Here is a 21709-nt window from a genome sequence, read left to right as displayed (position 1 = left end):
GCAATCCCTCCCATCTCTTTACAACTTGGAAAAGCAAATAAGAAGGTTGGCTAGCTCTTCAGTCAATCCAAGATAAGCCAGACACTGGGAATGTTAAATTATTTTATCGCTTGGAATGTTTCATCCAAATGCGAGCATTTGAGTTTGTAGCAGTATCACAACATGGCAAGCTAAATTCATCAGACGTACAAAGTAGCCAGAAAATATTTCAGCAAGCATGAAACCACCGATTGTTGTATCATCCAAAATACAAGATCATCATAAGTTCATTGTCTTCAACCTTCGTCCTCGAAGTGCTCCAGGTTAACAACTGTATAGTACTGTGACGAGAATTAGATGAGAAGCAAACAATGACGACTACGAATGCAGAGATGTAATAAACCAAGTGAGATTAACCCCTGAGATATCATAATTTTCCCTCAAACAGGAAAGAGTAGAATCAAAAGAAAATCTCATGCGTATTTTCTGTAGAACAATTCATGACGAGTCCAGATGGTCATGGTTTCTGAGATCATACACTGTTGGAGTTAATTTTTTTTTCCGGTCCGACTTGCAGTAGGTGTTTGAAATAAATTCATAATGTCAAGCAGTGCATTTAAGTCAGAATTATAAGACCACTGTAGCCAGAAACAAATAAATTAAAAAAAAATCATATGAAATACTGGAGACACCAGTGTAAAAGGTCCAGAAGGGTGACCGATTAACCTGAATACACCTATAAGCTCTCCTACATAAGAGAGGAGTTTCTTTTACTTATCGAGGATCTTTTTCTAGATCCATGGAAGTAGGAATTATAGTCAAGCAAGTATATTAAACAGCTAACTACACATTGGGATTGCCTATGACTGGTGACAAGGATGGCTATGGGCAAACCTTCCTCCAAATAGAGGATGATTTTAATTGGAAAAAAGAAAGCAACTTAAAGACAATTTAAGGAAGAAGTGCTTACATTGAAACTGTGCAACTTATTCGAGCTGCTTATCCTGAACTTTTGAACTTTGCCAGACGTAAGAGTGCGTCCCTGATTGGTCCTTCGTTCTTATGTATATTTGCCTATATTAATATAAACACATCATCTTGCAAATCTTAGTGAATTAATTAAATGGAAAAACATGAGCCAAAGATTACTCAGACTAGGAAAAGAAATAAAGATATCTGTATAAAACAAGTAATACAAAAATATCACTAAAGCATATCATCTTCTTTCATCGCTCAAGTGCTATACTTGATGAATCAAGAAAGATTTCTGCCCATTGGATCAAGTATCCTAACTACAATGTGTTGCTTTAAATTGATAAATAAATGCTGGCCTAATACCTAAGGTACATTTTCAACCTCTGCCGACATGATTCGATTTTAAAATGCAACAGCATTACTTGCTGAACTGTATTTTCATCACCTTTAACATCAGTCAAAGATTATTCTTAATGTATTTTGATATGCTAGGTTTAAAATAAAGACCATATTAGTTTTAATTCTCTTCATGGCTATACTAGTCTTGTTCATGCAAAAGTGTCCAGACAATCCACATGTTTCAGTGTAAGAAATGTGATCATAAAGTACTGCTCAATGATGCAAAGAATAATCAGCAAGAAATGGTTCTCACCTTCAGTGATGGTATAAGAGCATATACTTCCTCAAGATTATCTGGGCAAACATTTCCTATCATGCATATCTGTAACGATAGAAACATCATGGATATGAATGCCTTTAAAATCACCAAGAGACTTAAAAAAAGAGGAGAACAAAACTACTGCACATAACCGATCAGCTACAGACCTCTCCATCATTGACCCCGTTAGTTTTGAGACTACTGGAAATTAAAATTAAGGGCTTAACTGGTTTTTCCTTGAAGCAAACGATCGATAAATGATAATGCATTACTAATTTACATCAGTTGAAAGTCTGAGTTCAAGGATACTCTAGGAGTTGTCTCACGGACTTCGTGTCAGTATAATGACTACCACTTTTTGAGTACTGTAGTGCTTTTCCAAATGACCTAAAAGAAGAAGCCATTGTCATTTTATGCCTGAAAATATTGAAGTTGATGAACAAGCTGTTGCAGAAAGATTAATGCCTAATATTCTTACTCAGGTACTTTTATCTTCGGGTCCTCGGATAAGATAGTCATATGTTCATGGATTTCCTTTAACGCTTCTGCTGCTTCACAATCCATTAATATCCTAGCACTCTTAGGAATATCTGCAATTAATTACAATGAATAAGGAATTCAAGCTTAGTAATTAAGTATACACAATCATTTAGCCAAACATTAAATCCTAGACTGGTCAGATGTAATATAGATACACAAAGAACCTATAAATAACTTCCACTTGTACCTTGCAGAAATATTTAACCATGGTATTATACTGAACCATTTGTCATAAACAAAAGTTTCCTAAGGTTCACCCAATAACAATGTTATGATTCACAAAACTGAAGTTTCCATCAGAAATTCTCTTTAAACCAAGAGTCCAAGACTATCAGTACCATTTAAGTGTCCAACTAACTATAGGGAGTACTTCCAAGTTGGTAAAACAATGCTGATCTTGTTCACAGGAATTCAAACTTTACATAAATTCTACCTTCCTAATCATCCGTGTAAAACCTAAACATCATTCTAATTAAAGATGGCTCATTGAAACTGCTAATTATGCTTTATAAAACAAATATATTCTAATTTTTATTTACAGAACTAACTGCATCTACAACATCCAGAACCTTTATCCCAATTCAAAGTATGTCTATCCCATCTGTCTCGAGCATCAGAAATCTAACTGAGAATATTTTTGTTAAAGAAAGTAAACTAATCAGGGAAAGAACTGACCTAGTTCTAACTTCAGTTCGACCTCTGTTATAGGAGGCTTCATACCAGATGAACGTGGCAAAGAACCTTTTCCCACAGCCTTCCCTACATTAGACGTCTTTCCTCCTTTGCCCAAATCACCTATAAAACCAGAAAAAAATTAAAGCCTGGCCATGACCTTAGAAATGTGTTGAAGAAAACTAGAGGACCTATGTAGAATTTTATTAATCCTAAGATGATCTGGATACAAGAAAAAAACCAAAAAAGATGATTACCTTTAGCAGCTGGAGTCTTCAATGAAGCCTTTTCACCAGATTTAAGGCTGTCAGTGGAGACATTCGTACAAGATATCGGGTCAGCTGATGTTTTACCATTTGACTTTGATGAACCCTGATTATTATCTAAGAGGATGGATGAAAGTTACTGCATCACATATATGAAGTGAATATTTAGAGTATGTATTCAATAAATATGATTCAATAAATATGGATTCATCGTAAGCAAGGTACTATAGCTACCAAGGCCATATTTTAACAAGAAGCAGTCATGCAAGATGATAAGTTAATAGTGCTAAGGATCAATTATGGAAATTAATTCAATCAAATTAAAAAATATTTAATTGGGCCCAGCAGTAAATATCATCCAATAGTTCAATAGAAATCAGCAATAAATCATGTTCTAAAATATCATTTGTTCTTGCCTTCTTTTTCTTCTGCTTTTCAGTTACCTTGTTTCTAATTAGTTAAAAAGTAGGATTATGCCTCACAATAAATTAAATGAGTTGCAATTAGGTGGTGAACTATTGAATAAAAATAATCTGAGTGGCATTGCAAAGCTTGCACCTCCATCTGATTAAGCCCTTCTAATCTCTACCATGATGGCTCATCCAACATTACAACTAACATCACTGATATTTTTCAACTTAGACATCGTCTTTGCCGACCATCTAATGTGTTGTTTCCAAGACATAATCATCTAAATAATTAAACAAAAATTCTACTAAATACACACAGAACTTACATAAAAATGGGAATCAATTTAGGAATACATTAACCTTCCTTGATCACTAGACTGGGAAAAAGACAAGTAGAGTAAAAGAATAGGAGAAGCTACATTTTGCTCCATGTGGTTAGGCCTAAATTTATTTCAATACATCAACAATAATATTGATCAGATTTCAGATGATAATTATATGACAAATATATTAAACATATATAAATTTTATCATATCTTTGCCATTAAAATACGATCATATTAGTTTAGATGTGTTAAAAAACTTATTTAATTATCTATAATATTGTCTATAATGAGTACCTTCGTTGATCAAATATAATAAAAAACATCGGTTTCAGTTTGAATATAATCGGTAAAGTGACACAAACGAAACTATAAGGGGCTGAATTGAATTTAGGCTTAACCAATGTAATTTTCCCGAAAAAAATATATACCTTCAGGTTCAGAATCTGATGAGTCTATTTCGACATGTATCGACTTGTCCAGAGACGCGTCTTCCTTCCCTCTGTTGGATGGTCCTATATGGATAAAGGTTCATTAGTAGCAAGGCATCAACTATTTATTGTCCTAATAATGATACTACTACTATTAATAATAATAAATCGCAACAAACAAGACTTTTTACAACTACTTAAAGTAAAATGGCAAATATGCACATTCAATTTGATTTTATCCAACAAATAGAATCTCAACTATTTTACCAAAACCAAGCTTATAACCCTTCTAACAATCAGAATTCTCAATTAAAAAAAAAGGCCAAATTATTATGGTCGTTTCATTTTATCCACCGTGAAGATCTAAGAGTGTGAGCAGTACGAGTCCATTTGGATTACACCCACTGCACTGCACGATTCCGACACAAAAAGAGACCGAGAAATGTAAAGAGAAATGGAGAAGACGAAGAGATCGAACCTTGCTGCTTAGAGACCACCGATTTCGATGCGGTCTTCCCCTTCCAGGCGTAGTAACCCTTTCCCCCTTTCTCCGCCATTGCTGGATTCCTCGAGGTGGTTCTCCGATCGTGAGGTTAAACCCCGATATATACGAGGGTTTTAGGACTTCGAATTGTATGATTCGAACTGCTAAGATGGCTTTTGTTATTCCAGGTCATCCAAAGTTACAACCTTACCCCTGTAAAATTGTTAACGACGAAAATTTGTATCTTATACCCTACTATTCCATGATTTTACGATTAGACTCTTATATGTCTTTAGCATCCCATACTTGCGCAATATTTATTGAGCCAAAAATTCACTTATACATAGGGTGTTAAATAAAAATTTCACAAAATAATTAAAGAACTTTTCACCTGTATTTATGAAATATTAGTTAATAGAAAATCTAGATATATATATATATATAGAGAGAGAGAGAGAGAGAGAGAGAGAGAGAGTATTAAACCAAAAAAATTATAAAAATTGCATTTAGCACCCCATTTATGAAAAATAATATGAACGAAAAATTCACATATATACAGGGTGTTAAGTGAAAAATTCATATTTAGCTCCCCGTATTTATGCAGTATTATTGAAGAGAAAATTCACCAAAAATTTGACAAAGGAGCGCCCTGTATTTTATTTGATATACAGGGTATTCAATGGGTGTTTTCAGATTTGAACCATAGACAATAGTGGATGCATGGTTGGAAAAATAATAGTTACGACGAGGGCATTTTTGAGAAATTAATCGGATAACAGAATAACTTTATCGCCGTTCGCTCGCTATTCATGGATAAGTAGGGAATTAAAATGAAACCGAGTGAGACTTGCTTCTGGTCGGATAACAAGAGAAATCGTAGCGAAGTCTCTTCTACGAGGACGCTTCCATCCTATTTATTTATTTTCCTCCTGCATTCTAATAAGCAATCTCTCTACGGTTTAGAAAAAAAAAAAAAAAAACTTCGCCTTTCTCGTTGATCACGTCTCCCTCGATCGCGTTGTCTTATTTGGATCGTGTAAGCTCGTCTTCTTCGTTTTGAGATCGACTACGTTAGCTTATTCTCTTTTGGTGATTTGATAGTTCTGATTTGTTTGTAAACGTGAGTGATTAGACGACATCGAAAATGTTCCCGAGGATCTTTGGGAAACCCAAGGCGAAGGTCGATTCTTTGAGCACTTTGCAGAAGTTGACTGAGGTATTAATGCGCTATCAGCTTTAATATTTTCATGTTTCTTTGATTTATTCTTCAATTTCCGGGTTATTTATTTGGGAATTAATGAGGCAGTACGGTAAGAGACGGTATTTTTGTGCCTGGTTTCAGTTTTAATTGATCTTATCGATGATATTATCAGATTAGTAATCACTTCTTTTTGAAGTAATTGTATTGGTACCGAAACTTATTGATGAGATGAACAAAGTGTGTATAGTAAATTAATATGTTATTTGAAGCAGTACTGCGTTCTTACGAATCTGGTGTAAATTGGTGAATCAGAATATCAATAGATTTTTTTTTTAAAAATTCAGAATTACACAAGGCTTGGAGCTAATTTAGTATGGGATGGAAGGGAGAAACAGATATTTTGTATATAAATAGCAAATAGAGGATCAGCTGCAAAATTGTGTATATCTTGCATTAACATTTAATACATTCATATATCCTGATCCAATCAGTACATCTCATGCAATTCAGATAATTCAGTGCCATTAGAGTTGAATATTTATGCTATTTGCTTTCATATAAATGCTGTAGACACTTGAGATCTTAGAGAAGAAGGAGAAAGTCCTCCTTAAAAAGGTTGCTGCTGAACTTGAGAAGGCCAAAGAATTCACTAAAGCAAAGAACAAAAGAGGTATGCTCTCAAATGAAAGATTGCAGTATGTATCCCTTTGCCAAGTGATAGTGGTTGGCAACAACCTATATCCTTGCTGCTCTTACAGTCCTACACCTCTCGTTCTAGCTTCCATCAGGATCTGCTGAGTTTCGTTTGCAATACTAAGCATCAATACCAGTAGAGCCAGAAACAACATAGCCTTACTTCGCAATAAAATTGGTGCTTGCTCTGTGAATAAATTTTCTCCATTCAGCCGTAACTTGGCTAGTGCCCCTCTGTCAACTAAATTCACTACAATTTGAAAGGATTCAACCACAAGATGTTAACTTTTTGAGCAGTCGAGCACTGAATGTACAATTCCTGATTTCTGACCTTGAGAATATATAGAAACATTTCTGATGGTATACCTGTGAGGAAGCTATTAATTTTATCTCCAAAAGAATATGGCAGTATAACTTCTTTTCCAATGGAATACATCTGAAAGTATACCTGTGCATCTGTTTTCAGGTACTTATGTCTAAATGTTTCATTTGTGTTTCCCATCAGCTGCCTTACAATGTTTGAAGAGGAAAATACTCTATGAGAAACAAGTTGAGCAGCTTGGTAATTTTCAACTAAGGATCCACGATCAGGTACATTTTTCAGTATGCTTCATTCTATTGCCTCAGTTACCCTACTATTCATCTATGAACGCTGTGCATCTCCCATTCTGAATGACTACTAATTTTAGTTATCACTCAGATGATCATGATAGAGGGGGCAAAAGCAACAACAGAAACAGTTGAGGCATTAAGAACAGGAGCAGCAGTCATGAAGGCTATGCAGAAAATTGCGTGAGTAGCTGTGCTCTTCATTTCCTATTCTAGATTCTTTGGTTAGTCGTTGTGATCCTTTTTTCTTGTTGGATTGCTTTTTTGATGTGGTACTTTTCGACTCCTAGTTTCAGATAACAGTGCATGACTGTTGGCATTTTAATTTTCTTTTTTTCTTTTTTCTCATTGAACATTGAATGTTATAACTGAGGTTGAACACTGATGAATCATCACTATACAATGCAGTATTGACATATTGTTGATTGCATTACTTTAAGTATTTAATATTTTATTTTAGATATTCAATTTGAAAGAGCAGCTACTCATCTATTTTGGTGATGTCTCGATCTTTAGACTAATATATGATTTTGTTGTCGATTTGCCTTCCAGTAACATTGATGATGTTGAGAAGACTATGGATGAAATCAACGAGCAGACAGAAAACATGAAACAGATTCAGGAAGCCCTATCTGCTCCTATTGGAGCCGCAGCTGATTTTGATGAAGTATGTTTTCCTTCACAATATATTGGGTCTTTTTTCCCCTTGTCTTTTTCTCTAGAGCGACATCTCAAATGAATTTTCTGGAATGGCAGGATGAATTGGAAGCAGAACTTGAAGAGCTGGAGGGAATTGAGTTGGAGGATCAGCTTCTTCAGCCTGTAACAAGTTCTTCTGTTCAACCAGTGCAAAAAATTCAGCAAACTATCCCTGATCAGCTGAAACATACTGCTGAAGAAGAAGAACTCGCTGCATTACAAGCTGAAATGGCTTTGTAACACCAGGCACCCTTCCTCTTCCAATTGCACCATGTGTAAGAGATTTGTGCATACGTAGTTAATTTTTGACATTTGGGTAGTTAATTTATGGTATGGATAGGTTCTATATCTCACCATCTACTCGCTTCTACTTTCATTGATATATTTTCCTTGCGAAAATAAACTAAGTTCTTTTGGCAGGAATTTTGATCCGTTGGTCCATTGCTATGTATTGAGTATAAAGCGTGATTCCTTTTTTTGGTCGAAATACCTATAATTCGATCTTTATGACGGTACTGTTATCGTTCTGCAGGTCTTACATGTAATCTAAATAGCACGGTAGTATGTAAAAGATGACTGGATTTGCTTCAAGATGGAGTCTTCAATATAGAGCTTACTTTTTTTCAGTGTGTATACTGTCAGCAAGAGTGATATTGCAGGCAGAAAAGAAATCGATTGGTTTTGCCTCACGTTTTGGTTTATTTTTGGGATTATGTATATTTTTCTCCTCATTAAAGGACAATATTTTCCTGATCATATATATATATATATATATATTAAATAATGGTTTTCCTGGTGTACATGGATTGTAAAATTCCAACATTTCTACAGTATTCATCGCAATCTTATTTATTTCAGCCCATGTGTGGATGTAGCAGGTGAACTTGATTTCCTCACTGGTCTCAGTTGGAAACCAGTTAAAGGAGAATAGGCCCGTTGACTTTTTTTTATTTTAATTTTTTGATAAAAGATCATTGAACTTGCTTTTGCTTGGAGACATTTGAGTTTTTGTTTTTTCCTTTGAATCTTTGGGACTAAAGAAGAAAATTCGAATGTACTGTGTGATCTGCAGGCCTAGTAAAAGCTTTATTAGTAAGCATCTCATTTATAGGATGAAGTGCATCTATTGGTTGGTAATCATAAGCTTTATGAAATCATATAGTTTGGTCTAGAGCTAGTTTGACCTTTTTTTGAGTAATCTTGTGCCTTAATACTTACCCTCATATCAACATGAGAAATCTCACACCATTTTTATCATGAGAATCTTAAGAAATTGAAAAACAAATAGGCAAATTCATATCACAATCATAATTAGTAGAACAACTCCACTCTAATTGCAGTGTCGGAACTACTGTGACTCTTGCTTGTGTAACGTGGCTAATCATCATTAACCTCAGGCTTAATCCTATATACAAGCAGGTTTAACTTCACCACAAGAAGATTGTGATATCCTAAATTTGACTGGAAAGCTTGTAAATTATATGAATTGTTTTATGACAAGAAACAAATAAATAAATAAAAATTTAAAGACAGAAAGACTGAAATTTCATGGCAGCGTAATCTTCCCACGAGGCAAAGATCTACTACGCCTGATTTCAGGTTCAAGGGTGTTGGTTCTTTGAGTATAGAGAGGTATATTATCATGCTTTCCATTTGACAGTGGTTCCATGCCCAGAACTAAGGTCCTGCAATAACAAAGATCTCCAATTAAACAAGGAATACAAAATAATCAGAAGCTCCATTCTGGTGTGCACAATGATCGCGAAACGACTAACATAAGATGAGTAGAACACGCCTCAAGTGTCAGAGTAACAAGCATACCTGGGTTCGGTATTTTGGGAAGCTCTTGATGTGCAGCGCTTATGCTTCTTCACCGGCATAGTATCATGAAAAGGGACCTCAACAAGGCTAGGCTCATTTTCTATTTCGGATATATTGCTCATCATTCTTTCATCTGTCTTCATTCTGTTATCCGTGTCAGCTTGAAATTTAACTGGATGCCTTTGTACTGCTGCCTTGATCCTAATCTCACATTTATTCTTCCTTGTATCGTCTTCTCTAACACCAATTTCTGGCCCAAGCTGCTGCTTTTCGCATTCAAAGAAGTCTAACTTATGATTGGCATTCTCTTGGGGACCCAAAAATCTGCTTAAACTCTTACTAGTTAGAACTGATGAAAATGAGGAATTGGATTTGCTGACTGACATTTTCTCTTGAAAGTGTAACTTTTGTATCGGTTTGTTGTTGATGTTTGTGAACTTTCTACTCCGCACAATCGAAGCACGGTCAGCAGATAATGAAATTCTTAATGGAAGAGATGGTAAATTTGGCCTCCTGGAGCTGATACCTCCCTCTCCGTCAAGAATAAGAGACTTTTCATCAATTTCTTCCTCTAATACTGCAGGGGAAAGCCGAGGCCTGCTCTGCTTTCCGGAGGACCAGCTTTTGGTCTGCATATCAATAAAAAAACCATGTTTTCAATATCTAACATTTTTAGTTTCACATGGTGAATTAGCCTCTGATGAAGGATTAACACAGGTACCTCGCCTTTTCTACTATCACGGCCTGGTTTTTGGGAACCTTGAAGTTTCAAGGTTATGCAGGTAGAAGGTGGAGATCTTGTTCTCCTTTGCTCCTCCAAAGCAGCCTGGTGAGTGAAATCTTTCAACTGTGTTATTTGTGACTCTTTACTCTCTAATGCTGATTTTAGTTTAGAGATCTGAAAGTCAAAATGGAAAAGAAGTCACAGATAAGTTTCTGAAAGTAGAACAACAATGTTTAGCTACACATGAAGGGTGCAATTAGGAAACCTCTTCTTTAAGTTCTCTGACTTGACCAGTTTCCTTATTAACACGAGCTGCCCCAAGTTCTATGGATGCCACACGTTCTGCAAACTTAAGCGTGCTAATTGTTTCTCCAAAAGCATTTTCTTCAGGGTTTATATGTACAAACATCAAAGTTTTTGCCTGGCCACCTGCATAAAGAATCATAATGACAAACTCTACCTGGAAAGTTGAGTAAAGGATTAACACAAACAAACATTCTCCAGTTTAAAAAAGTTCATTACATTCTTCTTTTATGTTATGCGCACTCTACAAAATGGACTAGTATCATCTTTGGAAGTTCCCCTTCTTTATATGCAGGAAGCAAATTTTACACTCTGAAAGTACAAGTTTGCCGAGAGAAATTAACTAGGGAAATCTAGATTAATCAACATTTGCTGGGGTTCCATCATCCAAGGATTATTGGCCAGTTTGACACTCCTAGTCATAGTGATGTTGATATTTAGCAGATGGAGAAGCAAAACAGTTTGTATACAACTATACATACTATGCTACTGTTTGACATCATTAACAAATAAAAGACATACTGCTTTAAAAATACTTGATTGTTGATGTAGACAATAGTTCAATTAAAAGGACATGTGGAGCTCTAATTTCCTGGAAAGGATTATATAGCTATGGATTTTATGTGAGCAGGCACCACTCTCTCTTATATCTTATATGCACTGATTGATGTATTTGAGGAGCCACGAAATAGGTATAGCAAATAGCGTACAAACTAAACTAAACTACCAAATGAGAGTTGTATACTTAACCAAGTCTACAACAATACATATCCTCTATTACAAATAAAAGATATTGTTTATGGGAAAGTAATCCATAAGACCAAACAAATTCATGATGTTACCTACCTAAAGCATCTTGTAATACTTGAGTAAGTTTGCTATTTCTGTATGGAATGTGGGGACTTTTCTGTGCAAGTGCGGAGATAACATCTCCTAGTGCTGAAAGTGATCGGTTTATGTGTTGAGCCTCTCTCAGTCTTTCTCCAGTAGCTTCAGACTTATTCACCCTCTCACTTCCGGCGAGATCTACAAGATGAAGGCAGCCTCTTAGGGTGGAACCAGAAACGAAATCCTTCCCCCGAACTTGAATTGTCAATACACTGCAAAAAAAGTAGAATTGTGGGATGATCCCTATAACTCTAGCATACTGATCAGTATAAGACATTGCTAGTCCGGAACTGAAATATTAGAGATAGAATTGAACATAAAATATGGGAATTGAACACTAGCAAATTGCCCACATTATCTTTTACCAGTTAATGAATCATCTATGAGGCTAGTACTAGATAAGGTTACACATTAATTTCCTTTTTCCACAATCATTTTGGACTATAGCATGATTTTCTTAATCAAATTTCTTCATTAGTGACAAGATATTAACTGTATTTTGTACTGAAAGAACATTAGTCTTCCATAAGGTGAGTAACTAGTTAAATAGCAACTAGGAAATACCTATGGGACCGGCTGCTGCGTTCATTAAGGGCTGTAGCTCCAACTGCACGATTACCTTGGCCAATTTTCATTAATTCCAAAACATCCTGAGTGCACTTCACTGGTACTAGACTTGCATCTGGAATGTTGAGACCATTCAACTGAGAATTGTTCCGTATCTCTAATGTGCTAAAGGTTAAGAAATTAACAAACCTGGAGCTGCAAAAATTACTGACTACCAAGCCTTCTTCTTAGAGCAGGATTATAAGTGCTAAGTAAAGAAACGAGTGGAATTTGCATATATCTCATTAGTATCTATTATTTGGAGAAATTTTAGTACGAAAAGTAAATCTAGACAACTAGATAAAATATCAAGATGGTTCTCTTATATTGCTCTGTTGATACTAATCTAGGATTCTAGATATTGAGAAGTTTTAAATGTGAGAATCTGCAATAATAATGTTAGAAAAGAATCTTTCATAGAAGAGATAAGTAAAAAAATATAAATAAAGTATGTACATGAATATGTATCTGAATATGTGAAAGGATATCTTCTGTTTACACCATTAACCACCAAAAGATCCCTCACTTGTTCATTGTAAATTTCAATCATCTGCACGCTCACATCATATGCAATGATATCTGTCCTCAATTTTGAGATGAGGAATAGATCATTAAGTGCTCGATAGTTCACACCCCATGTTTCCTCAGCTGATATATCTGGGCCACTCTAAAGAAGCAAAACTAAGTGTTACAAAAACATTGGTTACAAAAAGAGAACTACTGATTCCAAAAAATAGAAACAAAAAAGAAGAAAGGAAAAATTAAAAGGGACAGACATAAGGGCTCATATAGAGGATGATTCAAACATGTTCAAATTTTCTTTTTTCTTTTTTGAAATGAGAACAACAATTAAACATAATGAAAATTTATCAATGCAAAGAAAATAAAAACAAAAAATAACACTCAACATAAGTACCTATCTTAGCTTTCCATAATATTCCATTAAACAAGTGCTTCTAAGTTCTAACAGGGTCATGACTTTAGTGTTTCTGTGACTTAGCAGTGATTTATTTATCTTGACATTCTTGACATTAATATGCACAATTGCACATGTAGACATGCACATGAAGGTGAGATATAGAGAGAAGAATAGAAAGTTTAACTATTCAATTGGAAGTACCATTGTATATGTCTTCCCTGAGCCTGTTTGTCCATAGGCAAATATGCAGACATTGAAACCATCCATTACTGATCTAACCAATGGCTGCGTGTCAGCAAACACTTCAGCTGCCACAAATAAATATGTGGTGAGCAAAGATATAAACAATGGATGCATAGCCTAATTGGAACTATTTGTATTATTATAGTAAGTAGTAACTAGTCAAATAAGGATGATTCCTTTTTGCTTAATGAAATTAAACATTCTTATAAAGTGACTTACTATTATAGTCTCATTAAACTCCATCAGTATCATAATGAAAAACATATGACCCTTAAAGATTGAAATGAAGAGTACAGAATGAGAACACAATAACCAGCACAGAGTAAGAATAATCTTTTTTCAGATTGGTTTCTAACCCCAAAACCAAATAGTTGGGACAAAAGGATGTCATTGTTGTACCACACTCCCACCACCACAAAAGAAAGGAAGAATCTAGTCTACAAGGGTCAACATACTTTGTGTTGCATTAGCACCAAATACTTTGTTGAATGAGAATATCTTCCTTCCATCCTTCCCTTGCTTCTGAGGATTCATAATCATGATATCTCCATTTTCTCCAATATGGTCAATAGTAGATCTTTCATCATGTTGCTCTTGTAAGAAAGGCCTAACGCGACAATATACCCTGATGTTACCTGTGTGCAGCTCCAAGTTAGATTAGCAAACACATAGCACAAACAGAGTCCAAAAAAAAAAAAAAGGTTGGACACCTAGTGGCTAAATCCATCTAGAAGATACCTTTAAGATCTTGAACCTGATTGTAAAGCAAACGATTTTCCTCGAGCAACTTGTAGTAGGAAGAAGTATTCTGCTTGAGATCTTGGACATGGCGTTCTAAGATGAATTGTGAATAAGTAGAGTGAAACAAATAACAACTCTATAACCTGAAAAACTCGTGATATTCAAAAAAAATTCTTACCAAGCTTTTGGAGATCTTCTTCCCACTTTTTTTTACTGGATTCTACTTGGCCTTTCATGTCGTAGAAAGATAATTTCAACCTCTAAATTTTTTAATAAAAAGGTAAATAGAATGAAATTACAAATCAAGAATCTGGGATCATAGCTTAAACAACTATATTATTGGGAAACAACTACAGAAGTAAATTGAAAAGTAAAACAATAAATTATATCTATACATGCAAACCGCAAAACCTATTATTTAGCAAGTGTTTAGAATGAATATAAAAGATCCAAACATCCATGAACTGGTAAAATACTAAAATGTTTGACAAGTTATTGATAAATATGGTAAAGAGTGGTGTATTTACCTCCAACTGATTCTGCTGATGATTGACAGTTTCCTTGCTTGCATTCAAATGATCGCAGTAGAGAAATTTAGAGCAAGAGAATGTGTAGCTATTGTTCCCTCTAATAAGTCTCGACATTTCTTCAATGAACTCAGATTTTGATAACGTTCTGTTATGAACCTTCATCATTTTCTTTAAAAGCATTCCGAGCTGTAAAATGCACTAAAATGGATCAAGAAATGAAGCCCAATAATTCCACCAAAATTACGAAGCAAATATTAATAAGGAGGTCAGAGAAAAATACATGAGTGCAATTCAATAAGAATCTCAGAGTAATCTCAAACACATTAAACAAAAAAGGAATTGAAAGATCCTGACGTACTAACAGAAAAAGGGAAAAAAAATTGCAGTATTGGGGGCCTTCTGTAACAACCCAATCCCAAAAAAAAAAAAAAAAAAAAAAATTTTGCATGGGCACGACGTGGCCGGCCACAGTGTGACCGGCCTCGTGCCCATGCAGTGGGGCTGCGTGGGGGTGGTGCCACGCGCCCCCCCTCGCGTCGCCGCAGCCAACCGGCTGCGGCCGTCTGGCAGCGGCGGGCCCAGCGCCGCCACAGCTACCGCCAACCTCCCACCGCCCTCTCTCTCTCTCTCTCCCTCTCTCTCGCCGAGGCCGGACTATCGCCGCCGCCGCCACCTCCACGAGCGCCGGTGAGCTCTTTCTCCTCTTCTCTCTTCTTCTCTCTTCTTCTCTCTCTCTCTCTCTCTCTCTCTCTCTCTCTCTCTCTCTCTCTCTCTCTCTCTCTCTTTTTCTTACCTTGGGCTCGGGCCCGTCGGAGCCGAGCCGCCGGCGAGAGGCCGGCCAGTGGCTGGCCACCAGCTGCCGGTGCCCTCCCCGCCGGCCCGGGTCCGCACCTCCCTCCTCCTTCTTCTCTTCTTCTCTTTTCTTCTCTTCTCTTCTTTTCTTCTTCCTCTTCCTTTCTTTCTCCTCCTTCTTTCTTCTTCTTCATCTTCCTCGCTTTTCTTCCCTTTCGCAATAGTCTTGGGCTCAGCCCAGCAGATCAGAAAGGTGTAGTGCCGAGCCCAGCACTATGACAAGGGATTGCTCCCTTTTTTTTTTTTTTTAAATTTGTTTATATTAATCATATGATTTAGTTTCTAAAATATAGGTAAATCAGTTATCTAAATGATTGATTATTTTGATAATTTATACTCACTAACATAAGTATTAGCTAAGTATTATTAGTATAATAATTTATTAATTATAGTTATAAGTACTTACATATGATTATATATAGTTTTGCCACTGTTTATTAGATTAATACATGTAATCATATTGATAATAATCTTATATTTTATATAGTTAGTTCTATTAAAAATAATTAAATTTTATAAGTTTCTATTAACGTTTATGTATGCTTATACATGCATATATTTAATACATTTGAGTATTCAATGTGTTTCTAGCACCTTATTATTATTATATATTATTTTCTATGCAATAAAATGCTGAGCTCGGATAATTACTTTTGAATTTATGAATAATGATTAATATATGTATGATTAGTAACTAGTTAAGTAAAAGTAATAATTGCCAAATAATTGAATAAGGTTATCATAATTATATATATATAATGTATATCAAGTTATTTAATAAAATCAAATAATTTATTATATTTTACACCAATGAATTCTAAATGGGATAAACGGCTGACATCATATCATTTAAATATTTTCAGACCCCGAACCCCTTATGTGAGACCCCGTGGATCCTGACAATGAGTTGATGTTTGACTGACGGACGTGAGAGATGTGTGGTTCGTGTCTTCTTATCAGACTGTGAGTAGTCTTATCCCTTAGACGCCTTTCTCAAATTAGGTTATATTATATATTTGTGTATATGCATGTTTTGACCTCCAGCATGATTATATGACTTTATCTAGAGATGATTATAGTCGAACATATTTTATCATGCATTCGATTACGCTGATTTGGAATAAGAGTACATTGGTGATATATATATAGAGATAATCAGAGATGATTCTACTGTTATGATTGTTTACCGAGTTGATCTGTAGCATAAGTATGCATATGTTAACGATACAGTTGGAGACTACATTGCATCATTTTCTCTTGATTCCTATTCCACCTAAATTCCTGTTATGCATTGACTTGTTATCGTACTGGATATATGCATATGATTCGTCATTTAGAAGGAAAGCATGAAATACGATTGATAGGATAGTTGATAGAAAGCGTGAGGATACCCGGTGGGCGCGAGGGGTTAGGGCGCGCTGTGGATGATTGATCGCTCGACATGGTCGCGATCCCGTTGGCCTTACGTGCGAGGTCGTTGGTCCGTGTGCGCGCAGCGGACATTCGGACACATGCCGTTCGCCGGGGCATATGTGGCGAGTTATCCTCACGAGGTTTCTATCAACTATGTGTGTGCCCTGGTCTGGATGGATGTTGATACCCTAGCAGGTGGCGGGGTATGATTATATTTGAGACACTCCTTGCGGATGGCAGAGTATGCTTTGAACCTTCGGGCATGATGTTGAGACCGGGTACCGGGTATTGACTGTGCACAGTGGTCTAGTATGATGATATTATACCGAGATGTCGGTGATGATCGTGATGTTGAGAAATGCATATAATTTCATTTTTATCTGACATACATGATTATTGAGGGGTCAATATATATCATATATGGTTGCATTTGATATCATCGCATGGTCATGGTCGGCATGCATCATATATCATATTTGATAGAGAGTTATGATGATCATATGACATGGAGATTTATTTATTCATTGTCGAAGATTGTATACTTTTATCAGTATGACATATTATCTACTTTTCAATTATGTATTATTGAGGATGCATTCATATACTCATTTATGACATGATATTGCTTTCTAATTCATATTATCCAAGACATGATTTACTCTGTTTGGCATCACCGATTCGGGGTAAGGTCTATTCACTGAGCCTTTTGCTCATGACTCTCTTTATTTCTTTTCTAACCCCTCAGGTTTGTGGTACGTGATAGCGACCTGAGATATCTTGAGAAGATATTTTAGAGTGATGATGAGGTGAGCTATAGATGCGAGATGGTATAGATGATGGTTTATATAAAAATTAAGTTGTACTAGTATTTGATATTTGTACTCTTTTGTATTAGACGATGATTTGTATAATACAGGTCGAATCATAGTGTACTCTTGTATCAGTTGTTTAATGGTATCTTGATGGTTTGTTGTGGCCTGTGTGGGCCCTGCCAGATTGTGTAGCAGTCTAGTGTATATTATTGTGGACTTTGATATTCATATGTTAACAGGTTTATTTGGTTAAGAGTATGATTTATTTGGCAATGGATTATGTGATCATGAATAGGTTAGCAGGATATTTTTTCGATGATGTCATGATTATATGTGCACAGGAGAGTATCTGTGCGTGACGGGCCTCGCCCGACTTGTCGCGTGCGCCGTGTGTGCCGTGTGGGCGTGCACGTGCCGTGCCGGGGGCGTTATACCTTCTCCATGATATAGAATCAAGAATATTTTATGACACCACCAGAATTTCAAACCCAACAATGTTGACTTCTCAGAGGTGGAACAAATCATTGACCAGAAATTACCTGATTTCTTTGAGATTCAAGAAGCATATAGAACTCTTTCAAAGCTTGATCAAGCAACATTTCAATGAGCTACAATGATTCAGCAAAATAAGAAAATTAGGATACTGAAATTGTTTGAAGAGCTGCAGATTATATAATCACAAATTATCCAACTGTTTCAGTAAAGGATAATAAAGAAAATTCAGCATCAAATACAAGCACATGAATGACCATTGGAGAAAATAGTCTAATTTGATCCAAAAGTCCCATTTCAACTATTGTCATCTGTATGGCCTCTTAACTAGAAGAAACAGAGTAGTAAACCCAACTAAGAAATGCCATGTTGTGGCATGGTGTTGTGTTAAGCATGTTAGCGCAGCATGTGTGATGCTGCTACCTAGACTGGTAGGTGTTGCCCACTTGCCCTAGCCTGGAAAGCGTCAGCATCAGGCTTTTGATATCCTTTTATCTAGAACATGAAACAAAGCTGGTAGATGCATTTCAGTATAGAAATACTTTATATTGGGTTTCATTTTGTACAAAACCCAGGAAACCAGCCTATATATCCATGTATTTCAACATCTTATGGGACCAAATAAATTGCTTGCAGCTTGAGTTAAAGGCTACATAGTACATAGTACATGGCGCTTTGCAATAAGCATGCTCTGTTATTGAGAAAATCTTCTTGATTGCTAATCACTTCATATAGCTTTTTATACTCCCATATCAACAATGCTAGGTACCTACCTTACCGTCAGTGCATTTTGTGACTTAAACATGGCAATAGCATTTTCAGAAAATCCTAAATGTGAAAATATTGGTGACGATGATTCAAGTAGGACCTCTTCAGAAAATTATACTGGTCATAGCCTCATAGGTTAAATGGTTTGTGCCAAGCAACAAAACACAACCAATATTATAAACATGACTAAATTTATGTGATAATGCAAACCTGAAAATCAAAATTATGAAAAAAAATATATAAGATCACATAAAGATATTCAGGGGTTTGATATTACAAGGTCCAATATAAGAGAATGTTATTAAGAACAATGAGAAGTGTTTTATGTTTATTTGCTTTGATAGACCTTTAGCTGGACTGGCAAATCCAATCTGTTATTTTGTGAATGGTTAGAAAGTAGACCTATACATGGCCATAGTTCTAATTATTAAAAGTTCTACAACTTAAGCTGCAGTTAAACTGTGCCTCTTACAAATGGAAAAACTAAATGCTACAAATAGAAGTTGATGCAAGAAATTAGCTATCTAAATTTTACTAATTAGGGACTGCTTGAATAGAAACGAAGAACATCTTATGTACCATTTCATTGAAAAGCAAGCCCTCATTCTCATTCCATTCTGTAAAGAATGCTTGAACAAGTCGGAGTCCAAACTGATAGAAGAGAGAACTCAAAGCATTATCTGCTTGCAACTCTTCAAGGGAGACCTCGGTGAGCAAATGTACGAAGTCTAAGAATTGTTGGTTTTGTAGCAAAGTAGCTTCATAATTTGCACTTTCTAGAAAAGTTGAAGGCAACCTCTTACTTAATGATGTGATCTTTACAATCCCACCATACCTCCAGATACCAATTCCTCCTGCTAGTTTCCATTCATGGTAACCTTTGAGACAAAGGATACAGTCTACCACCTTGAATGATGAGCCTCCCTGCCAGTAAAAGATAATTGGAAAACGATGCAAACCTGATTAGAATGAGAATGGACTATAGGCAAACTTTTGCTGCAATTTGTTGTTGGTAAAATCCAGAACCAATCAAGCACGTGCTACACAGTTGCAAGGAATATGGAGTAATATATTATGATTTTTCATTATGTATTTTCTCATGATCTTTAATTAATAAGGGAGTAAATTGTTAAAAAACGGTCATTTGACTGCTCTTATCTAAAGAAATAATCAAGAGTCATTCTACATTTAACTTGATCCTAAAAATTACTTGTTCGCATTCTTTGCAAAACTAAGTAGCTCATGTTATCATGTTACTGAAGAGACTAGGATCATGAGAAAATTAGATTCCAATATATGTAACTAGGAAAAGAAAAATAAACTATTTCTTATAAAAACACATGAAAAGATCATTTTTATATCAGAAAACAGTACCTTTTCTAAATCCGATGATTCAAATGTCAACAGCTTCATTTCGCCGACAGCTACAAGAAAGTTCCTCATATTCTCGAAATATTGGATCGCCGATTGAGCTGCTCCATCAGTCAATTGAATAGCAATAGGGGGACTCTCTACGACCTGTTGCCAAACATTCTAATCCTTCACAAATCTGAAGGGATTTAAAAATCCAACTTCCTCATCTCCAAAATTTCATGGAGAGGAGTCAATAAGATATGATATTCCAATAGGATTAAGAACCTTTGGTATCGCGCCGGGGTTGACTTTGTTGAGGATGTTGCAGAGAGTTAACCCATTGCGGAGAGCAAGGCGGAACTCCTCCTCTGACGGCTCTTCCGGCAAGGTCTCCTCCGCTACTTGATCCATTGCCCTCAGCCATTTCGCTGCTTCGAATCTACGGCAAGCTATTCCAAAACAAGAAGAAAGTAGAAAAAGTTGTTCCTCAAAATAATTGTAAATATTTTCATGAATTTACGATTCACATCGTATATTTTTATTATTTACAATTCAATTTTGGATTGATAATAAGGTGCGAAATTGTAATTAAAATAAGAAGAAAATTGCATTTAAATACAGCTTCGATTTCGCGAATCTATAATTTACGTATTATCTTTTCAGTATCTACAATTCGAGCCATGTTTTGGATTCGATTCTAAATTGATTAAAGATAGTGTGTGAAACAGCAATTCTAATAGATCTCCATTGAACAGCTGAAACCATAACCATACGAGCAAATTCTAAAAAAGTTCGCAAATAAATATGATTAGCTATAGTACGCTCGCTCTCACTACTACTCGTAATCCAATGCGAGAAGCCGTATGCATACCAGCTTCTGCGGCCTTCCTGAGAGCCATCTCGTCGTAGATGCTCTCCTCCGCGGTGAGCTTAAATGCCTTCGGAATCGGAGCTCCTCCGCATCGTAAACCCATGGCGGAGGCGTACCTCCCACTCTTCCCGATCTCCTCTTCCGACATCGATCGCCGTTTCCAGAGTCCAGTACTTCCCTCCTCTCGGACTCGTTTCCCGGATTGGTCTCTCTCTGTTTCTCTCAATCCCAAAGTTAATAACTTGAGAGAAATGGAGAGCGAGAGAGAGAGAGAGAGAGAGAAAGAGAGAGCTAAAGGCAGAGTTCTCGTGCAGTGTGCGGGAGAGCATTTGAAAACAAATCGGTCGGTTTATTAATTGCGGACAGGAAGTTGGAGCAGTAGTTAGAAAATTTTCCCCTCCGAAGGCATAACAGCCGACAGCGTTTCTAGTTC

General features: G+C 36.0%; 3 protein-coding genes across 10 annotated transcripts; 1 reads left to right on the top strand and 2 right to left on the bottom strand.

The window, feature by feature from the left end:
- Positions 1-85: 85 nt before the first annotated feature.
- LOC140800426 (DNA-directed RNA polymerases IV and V subunit 4-like) lies at positions 86-4919 on the bottom strand. Of its 5 annotated transcripts, none has more exons than XM_073155218.1 (10): positions 4733-4919; positions 4255-4338; positions 3082-3207; positions 2828-2947; positions 2091-2202; positions 1922-1999; positions 1780-1813; positions 1607-1675; positions 950-1053; positions 86-320 (listed from the first exon to the last, which is right to left on the bottom strand). In XM_073155218.1, the coding sequence occupies exons 1-9, from the start codon at positions 4809-4811 to the stop codon at positions 979-981; spliced, it is 777 nt and encodes a 258-aa protein (XP_073011319.1). In that variant the 5' UTR covers positions 4812-4919; the 3' UTR covers positions 86-320; positions 950-978. The 5 variants fall into 5 exon arrangements, with proteins under 5 accessions (XP_073011319.1, XP_073011318.1, XP_073011321.1 ...); XM_073155217.1 differs by having other exon boundaries at positions 86-310; XM_073155220.1 differs by having other exon boundaries at positions 1780-1810; positions 4733-4894.
- A 753-nt stretch (positions 4920-5672) lies between these two features.
- LOC140799510 (vacuolar protein sorting-associated protein 32 homolog 2-like) lies at positions 5673-8696 on the top strand. 2 transcript variants are annotated; one of them, XM_073153841.1, is made up of 8 exons: positions 5673-5774; positions 5871-5954; positions 6510-6609; positions 7138-7223; positions 7333-7424; positions 7794-7908; positions 7998-8215; positions 8473-8696. In XM_073153841.1, the coding sequence occupies exons 2-7, from the start codon at positions 5883-5885 to the stop codon at positions 8178-8180; spliced, it is 648 nt and encodes a 215-aa protein (XP_073009942.1). In that variant the 5' UTR covers positions 5673-5774; positions 5871-5882; the 3' UTR covers positions 8181-8215; positions 8473-8696. The 2 variants fall into 2 exon arrangements, with proteins under 2 accessions (XP_073009942.1, XP_073009943.1); XM_073153842.1 differs by having other exon boundaries at positions 5725-5954.
- Positions 8697-9387: 691 nt separating this feature from the next.
- On the bottom strand, positions 9388-21574 carry LOC140799509 (kinesin-like protein KIN-14F). 3 transcript variants are annotated; one of them, XM_073153840.1, is made up of 17 exons: positions 21277-21574; positions 20691-20854; positions 20427-20570; positions 19632-19976; positions 18332-18400; positions 14713-14901; positions 14364-14445; positions 14183-14278; positions 13900-14079; positions 13403-13509; positions 12771-12949; positions 12241-12405; positions 11635-11888; positions 10751-10914; positions 10483-10659; positions 9762-10390; positions 9388-9625 (listed from the first exon to the last, which is right to left on the bottom strand). In XM_073153840.1, the coding sequence occupies exons 1-17, from the start codon at positions 21422-21424 to the stop codon at positions 9487-9489; spliced, it is 3231 nt and encodes a 1076-aa protein (XP_073009941.1). In that variant the 5' UTR covers positions 21425-21574; the 3' UTR covers positions 9388-9486. The 3 variants fall into 3 exon arrangements, with proteins under 3 accessions (XP_073009941.1, XP_073009939.1, XP_073009938.1); XM_073153838.1 differs by having other exon boundaries at positions 20691-20844; positions 21277-21289; XM_073153837.1 differs by lacking the exon at positions 18332-18400.
- Positions 21575-21709: the final 135 nt, after the last annotated feature.

This window comes from Typha latifolia, chromosome 13 (assembly GCF_019914945.1).
Source record: "Typha latifolia isolate L0001 chromosome 13, TyphaL0001v2, whole genome shotgun sequence".
Taxonomy (NCBI): Eukaryota; Viridiplantae; Streptophyta; class Magnoliopsida; order Poales; family Typhaceae; genus Typha; species Typha latifolia.
This window is presented reverse-complemented; position numbering and strand designations above follow the sequence as displayed.